Source organism: Myotis davidii, unplaced genomic scaffold (assembly GCF_000327345.1).
Source record: "Myotis davidii unplaced genomic scaffold, ASM32734v1 scaffold356, whole genome shotgun sequence".
Classification (NCBI taxonomy): Eukaryota; Metazoa; Chordata; class Mammalia; order Chiroptera; family Vespertilionidae; genus Myotis; species Myotis davidii.
The window spans coordinates 117846-126101 of record NW_006288188.1 but is presented as its reverse complement, the minus strand read 5'-3'; the positions used below and the strand labels follow the sequence as shown (position 1 = coordinate 126101).

At 39.1% G+C, this 8256-nt stretch overlaps 1 protein-coding gene across 1 annotated transcript in view; it reads left to right on the top strand.

The window, feature by feature from the left end:
- Window positions 1-8256, top strand: part of LOC102766157 (probable E3 ubiquitin-protein ligase HERC6) — a 100989-nt gene that overhangs the window by 14102 nt on the left and 78631 nt on the right. Inside the window, exon 3 of the mRNA XM_015561521.1 lies at window positions 3555-3582. Within this exon, the coding sequence (XP_015417007.1) occupies window positions 3555-3582 (28 nt within the window). The remainder of the gene's footprint in view (window positions 1-3554; window positions 3583-8256) is intronic.

Genomic DNA, 8256 nt, shown 5'->3' with positions numbered 1-8256 from the left:
CCCTGGTTTCTCCCTCCTTCTAACTAATCCGATTATCCAATGATACTTTTTTCATACTGCAGCATTGTTTCACAAAGCTTTGCAGCTCTCCATTTCCAACAGTACAAAAAAAAAAAAAATTCTAAACCTCTAAGGTTGACAGTCAAACTTTCCACGGGCTGCTCCTGTCTTTTACCAACCTTATAACCACTACTTCCCTAAACAGACCCCCATTCCAGCCACCCTCCTCATTTCCTGAACCTGCCCTGAGCTTCTTGCTTCCCTGCCCCCTTTCAAAACAAACTTTAATGTTTCTCCTCTCAGTTGTCTTAAATCTTCAGAATTGGGAGGACTAAAATGAAACCGATTGACTGTGCTCTTATTAAAGAAGCAGGATAGAACATCACTTTGTGCTACGAATAAAAATAATCATGGTTAACTGTATTAGGGTTCTCCAGAGAGGGTGTGTGCATGTGGGGAGACAGAGAGAAAGAGAGATAAGTATGTAAGGGACTGGCTCACAAGATGTGGAAGCTGGCAAATCCAAATCTGAAGGGAGGGAACGGGGAACAGACCCTGCTTGTTTTAGGAGGAAAAGCACTCTGGCAGAGGGAAGGACAAGCACAGAGGCCCTGCAGCACAGTAGCAGGCTGGAGGTCAGGGGAGAGATGATGATGTAGCTCAGGTCCCAAGGCAGCCTGGGGTCAGAATTCCTTCTTTCTTGGAGGATGTCAGTCTTTTTCTCTGAAGGCTTTTAACTGATTGAATGAAGCCCACCCACATTATGGAGGTAATGTGCTTTACTCAAAGTGTATTGATTTCAATGTTGATCTTATCTAAAAATACCTTCACAGAGACATCTGGACTGATATTTGACCAAATATCTGGGTAGCTTGGTCTAGACAAATTAACATAAAATTAACCATCACCCTAACCTGTACAAATGCTTATTCTGGTGACCAGATACCATTATAAATGCTTTACATATATTAACTGAGTTAATCTTTGTAAAAAAAAAATTTAATTGATTTGAGAGAGAGAGAGATCTGTTGTTCCTCTTATTGATGCATTATTGGTTGACTCTTGTATGTGCCCCGACTGGGGATGGAACCTGCAATGTTGGCATATCAGGAGGATGCTCTAACCAACTGAGTTACAGGGCCAGGGCTAACTCAGTTCATCTTAACAACCCTATAAGATAGGGTTATTAAAGCCCTAGACAGTTTGGCTCAGTGGATAGAGCGTCGGCCTGCGGACTGAAGGGTCCCAGGTTTGATTCCGGTCAAGGGCATGTACCTTGGTTGCAGGCACATCCCCAGTGGGGAGTGTGCAAGAGGCAGCTGATCGATGTTTCTCTCTCATCGATGTTTCTAACTCTCCCTCTCCCTTCCTCTCTGTAAAATAAAATCAGTAAAATATATTAAAAAATAAATAAATAAAAGTTTTTAAAAAGATAGGGTTATTAATTATCATCCCCATTTTACAGATGAGGCACAGGGAGATTAAGTAACTGTTTGATGACTCTGGGACTTGAATCCTTGCAATATGGCTCCAGAATATATCTTCTTAACTACTTACCTCTCAAGAAAAAAAGGGGGGAAAACTGAACTCATCAATACTTTACATGTAAAGTATCTGCCCCCATAAACCTCTTAGTTTGCCTACCATTCACATCTGTTAGATGTCAACTTGGTGTGTATTTTTTGTTTTGTTTTGTTTTGTTTTTGGTTAATGCTCACCTGAGGATATTTTTTCTATTGATTTTTAGAGGGAGTGGAAGGGAGAGTTAGAGACAGAGAGAAACATCGATGTCGGAGAGACACATCGATTGGTTACCTCCTGCACACACCCCGACTAGGGCTGGGGAACCTGCAACCAAGGTACGTGCCCTTGACTGAAATTGAATCCAGGACCCTTCATTCCTCAGGCCGACATTCTACCCACTGAGCCAAACCAGCTAGGGCTAGATGTCAACTTTTACAGAAACCTTACATAGGTCCATACAATGGCTCTTTAATGTAAGCAGTATTAACCCACTTTTACAGATGATAAAATTTTGAGGCACAGAGAGGTTCATGGCTTGCCCCAGGCCACAGAGTTATTAGTGTAATAGAAGGGATTTAAACCCAGGACTGGTCTTCAAAGCATATCTCCTTAACCATACTACCTCTCTGTTCATAGCTTATCAATATTAAGATGTTCCTACTCGTGCCTGTTTTGAAGACTTTAAATTACTTGAACAAAAATTGGTTCTCTGTTTTGATGTGTTCCACAAGTGAAATAAATTTCTGACTACTTCATGCACCAGGAAAGAACATAGATTGCAGCTAAAGTAAATGGAAAGAAATCAAAGGTTATTTCATGTTTTACTGGGTAGAGATTAGATCAGTGGTTCTCAGCCTTCCTAATGCCGCAACCCTTTAATACAGTTCTTCAGGTTGTGGAGACCCCCAATTTCATTGTTACAAATTGAACATAATTAAAGCATAGTGATTAATCACAAAAACAATATGTAATTATATATGTGTTTTATGATGGTCTTAGGCGACCCCTGTGAAAGGGTCGTTCGACCCCCAAAGGGGTCATGATCCACAGGTTGAGAACTGCTGGATTAGATAGTATCATCCATTGGGGGCCTGCTGTGTTTAGAGGAAATGCAAGGAAAGAACACATCACTCTGAAGGATTAAAATGAGAGAAAGTGAGCAGTAAGAGTAGACTATAGATTAAACCTGAGAGGTAAATTTGCCTAAGACTAGCCTACTAGAAAGAGCTTCGATGAGGTTTGGGAAAACAAAATAGAAATTGCCCATTCTGCAGTGTTAGCTGCCTACATTGAAATTAGGTGAATTTACTTTCTGTCTGTTTTTAAATGGCTGATGTAGAAAGTTTATTTCAGAAGGAGGCTTGATTTCCCAATGGGGCCCGTGGGATGGCAAAATATACAGTACTGCATGTTTACTGTAGATAAGAATCGTTAGTAGAGCAGGGTTTGCCAACAGGGAACCTTGCATGTCTTCCTTCTTAACTCACTGATTGAACTTACAGCTTAGGAGAGGAAAGGCCCAGGAGTCTTTTTGTCTGTTCAGACGTTAATATGATCTCTTCCTAAGCCTTAGGAGTACCCTAATTAAGTTAATAACAATGTACCTACCTATATAGTTTAAGTTTAAAAAATGTGGCTCTCAAAAGAAATTTCAATCGTTGTACTGTTGATATTTGGCTCTGTTGACTAATGAGTTTGCTGACCACTGACCTAGAAGAACTTGAATTAGGAACATTGCCCATAAAAGGAAATTATCAGAAAACTTCATTTGACCTATTTTGGGGCAGGACAAACTTTGATTTGCTAAATGTCTGTTTTTCTTAACATTCTGCAATTATCCTTTGAAACTACCATCTCATCTGTAGCTCAGAATGTCTTACATAATCCTTTTCCTTTTTATCTCTGAATCTCTCATGCATGTGGGGGGATCTCTGACTCGCTCATGTATGTGGGGATCCCATACATATATGTATGTATTAAATTTGGTTATTTTCTCATGTTAATCTGTCTTATGTCTATTTGGTTATTAGACCAGCCAGAAGAACCTTGAGGGTAGAGGTAAGTTTGTTCCTCTCCCACAGTTGAATTCATTTCCTCCTCTTCCCCTACATTTTTCAGAAAATTAGATGCAAACTCTGAGAGGTGAAGAGACTTGCCCAAGGCCACAGGATCTGTGATTATAAGCCAAATTTCTAGCATTGCAGGCAAGCTCTCAGTCTACCTCTTCACACAATATGCAATCATAACTCCTAAAAACAGGCAATAAAGCTCGAGATTCTATCATGGACATGAACTTGTAGCCAAGCTTTGCCAAAGTTCTTTGGCACTTCCTATAAGGAAGACACCAAGGCTGTAGGTAGGATTGACTCTAGGCAATATTGGGAAGTAGGTAAAGTGTGAATTCAGTGGCCTCGTACTTGCCTCTTCTGAGAGGCTGTGTAATACTGTATAGTAGGGATGGAGAACATGACTCTAGAGACACCGAACCATTTATAAACTTTATAAACTGTGACCTTGGGCCAGTTTCCCAACCTTCCTATGCCCAATTCCCTCATATAGATGGAGACGGTAGTATTTTGAAATCAAGCTTTAGGGGAGGGTTAAATAAACTAACATGTGCAAAGTATCTTGAGTGGTTCTTAGCTTTAGATAACCTCATAAATGTTAGACATTTTTATTAGTTCATGCCTTTGCTTGGAACACTACCGTGTTCTGGGCTTGCTTGTCTCTGACATTATTGCCTGCTCACAAAATGTCTCTTCTTTGTCCTCTATTGAAACTCTCTCTCCTTATTTGTTCAATAGGTGTCTGTTTACTCATTCAAATAATATTATATACATGGAGAGAGAGTAGCTTTTCATGTCAATATAGATAAATTAATAAATAATCACTATTGTTCACGTGAGGGTTCAGAACAAGCCACCCCAGCGGTATCTCAGTGGTATGCAGATTACTCTGAGCTAAAGGCAATTTCAGCTTCAAGTTCAAGAGAAACTTTGAGCTAAAGGGGGTATATGAGAAATCTCTGTGCCTTCCACTCGGTTTTATCCCAGGTACACCCAACTCTGCTCTACAAAAATAGTCTATTTAAAATATATATTTAAAGTTGATTTAGCAGTATGATTGAATAATTTAAAATACATGTTTATAGAATTGAATCTGGGGTTGTAGTTAGATTGCATTTGCAAGATATGATTTTCATATTTAAATACTGTACTCAATTTTTTAAAAAAGATCTTTTTTAAATATATATTTTTAATATATATTTTTATTTATTTCAGAGAGGAAGGGAGAGTGAGAGAGAGAAACATCAATGAGAATCATTATATATTTATATGAGAATCATACTTTTAACTTTTTGAAAATTATACTTTGACAATATCCTCATGGAACTTACAGTCTGGTTACATACTTTCCCTCTTTGTTTTCTTTTTATAGTTTGAAGTTCAAACTAGTGGACTGAGATAAAATAATATTTCCTAATCATTTTACTCTCTCCCAAGGCCTTTTTGGATAGTAAATTGAAGGAAACCAAAATATGTCTCCCCAAAAATATGCCTTTGGACATAAAAATTATTTTGAACTGGATGAAAGTGATTAAAAAGCACCAAGTAGCTCAGCCCACATGGCTCAGTAGTTGAGCATCAACCTATGAGCCAGGCGGTCAAGGTTCAATCCCTGGTCAGGGCACATGAAGGGTTGTGGGCTCAATCCCCAGATAGGGACGTGCAGAAGGCAGCCAATCAATGATTCTCTCTCGTCATTGGTGTTTCTATCTCTAGCTCCCTCTCCCTTCCTCTCTGAAATCAATAAAAAATGTATTTTTAAAAAACACATAGTCCCTATCTCTCATGGAGTTGATAGTAATTCTCTCTCCATGAACAGTAACAACAATAACTAATACATCAAGAGTACTTTCTATATACCATCCACTCTTCTAAGCAACTTACATTTATTAACTAATCTTAATACAACTATAAAGGTATTATTTTTACCATTTTGTAGATGAGGAAACTAAGGCACAGAGTGTGTGAGAAATGCGCCCAAAGTCACGCAGCTACCATGGTAGACCCTGTGTACAATTTGCCTCTCCTTTACTGCACTTACTTTCCTACCAATGTAGATGTCACCTGAGGTGTTACATTAATCCATGCATTTATTACTTTATTCACTCACCACACTGCTATTAAACATCTTTGATGTGCCAGACATGTGGGTTAACAAAGAATTATATGTTTAAGGATCTGTCATTGAGTAGATTACAGTTGATTGAGAAAGTCAGATCCTTAAACATACAATTCCAGCACATGTTAAGTACAAAGGTGGAGCTATATACCAATTAAAATGGAAACAGAGAGGAGGAAATGGCTAGCTTTGCCTCAGGTTGCTGAGAAAGATTTTACTGAAGAGGAAATTTTTTATTTGTGTCTTTAAAGCTAAATAGCCACTCATTAGTTAAAGAATAACAGGCAGATCAATCCAGAGAAAGGAGAGAACACAGGGAAAGGCCTGGAGTCATGCCAGTGCAAGGTATGGACTAGCTATGATGATGTAGGTGAACTGGAAATAGCGTGGCTGCTTAGGCTGAAGACTTTAGAGAATCGGGCACCATTTGGAAGAATATCAGGGCTAATAGATCCTAAGGACAAGGAAGGATCGGTTGGTGGCTATTCCAGGCATCTAAGCAAGAAAGTCAATGAGTCAACTAAAGCATTGAGAGAAATGAATGGATTTGAGAAATATTGAAGAGCATGAAGCAACAGAACCTAGTGATTGCTTAACACTGGGAGAAAGGAGTGTTTAGGTGACAGGGCAAATAGTGGTGACAACCAAAGAAGTATCTCAAATTCTACAAGATTATTTTTGACAGCGGACAGCCTCAAGCACTGCCCCCAACCTGCCAGGGTCACAGATCCGTGTCTTGGTCCCGCGGACAGCCTCAAGCACTGCCCCCACCCGCCAGGTCATGGATCCATGTCTTGGTCCCGCGGACAGCCTCAAGCGCTGGCCCCACCCGCTAGGTCATGGATCTGGGTCCCAGACCACGGACAGCCTTGCCCGCTGCCGCTGCCTTCAGTATGCAAATTAGCTGCCATCTTGTTGCTTCAGGGTGGGGGTCCCCACTGGGGTTCCTGGCCAGTCTGGGTGAGGGGCTCAGGGCCATTTTCAGGCTGGCGAGCGACGGCAACTCCCAACTTCTCCTTTTTTTCTTTTTTCTTTTTTTATTCTGGGATTTATTTACCTTCTATGGCTGTCACTATTGTCTGTGTCCATGGGCTATGCATATAAGTATATACATTCTTTAATTAATCTCTTCCAATCCCCCTCCCTGCCCCTCTGAGGTTTGCTTCCGTGCCTCTGGACCTATTTTGTTGGTCAGTAGAATATTACGCTAAGTGAAATAAGCCCTCAGAGAAAGGCAAATATCATGTGACCTCATTTATCTGTGGAACCTAATGTACACTAATTTTGAGAGCTTCCTCCTTGTCTGGCAGTTGATGTTTCACTTCATTTTGAGAATGTACCCTCCTGGCCTCAAAACCCTCCTGGAGGAACTGAAATCCTTTCCAGATCTGACTTTTTTTTTCTGGAAAGAATCAAACCCTGGTTTTAATTTCAGAGAAAGGTGGGAAGAGAAGAAATCTGGGAATGTGGAGCAGCTAAGATATTGGATTGGATTTGGGGCTTGTTTTGTTTGTGGTATCTCAAGGAAATTCAAATGGAGATGAGAAAAGGAACAACAGGGAAAGTAAGTCAGATTTTGAAGTTTTTCTTTTGAAAATACTTACCAAGTGTTTGGTTTCAGACATAATAGTCGAACAGCATCTTTCCGGGCATTACTTCAAGTTTTTGCAAAGCAACCCTGTACATAACTAAATTTTTTTTCTAAATAACTTTGGAAAAGAAATTAAACCAAGTATGCATCAATGGCCGAGGTTGTGAGGCCTATTTTTTTTCATATAGGTTTTTTTCTGAAGGTAGTTTATAATTCACATTCTGAAATTTGCCATTTGCTCATGAGTAAAGACCCACATTGGAACATGTGTCATAAAATATGTACAAAAAATTTGACAAATACATCTATGAAAAGGTTGTCATTTAATTTTTCCTAATTATGAAAAATACATGTTGGCCATAGAGAATATAAAATACAGAAGCTAAAAAAGTCATCTTACTATTAAATGCAAGTACCCTGAGCATTTTAAATGTATTCTCTTCCCAGCTTTCTTCTTTTTCTTTCTTTTTGATTACTGCATTTCTTTTGTTTCATAATTATAACTAGTAGCCCGGTGCACAAAATTCATGCACATTAAAAGGGAATTAATTCCCCTAACTGGTTTCCCCTAACTCAAGGGCCCCAGGTTCAATTCCGGTCAGGGGAATGTACTTTGGTTGTGGGCACATCCCCCGTGGGGAGTGTGCAGGAGGCAGCTGATCGATGTTTCTCTCTCATCGATGTTTCTAACTCTCTATCCCTCTCCCTTCCTCTCTGTAAAAAATCAATAAAATATATTTTTTTAAAAAGGAAATTAATTAGCAGAGATATTTTAATATTGCTATTTGCTTTTTCTCTATAATAGAAATGTGAGAGATGAAAGGAAATTAGTAAAATGCATATGAAAATAATATATAAATTTATTAATAAATAAACAGTAACAAAAGGATATAACAACAACAGAGGCATGATATAAAAATGACAAAACGTGATATGAAAACAACAAAAACATGATA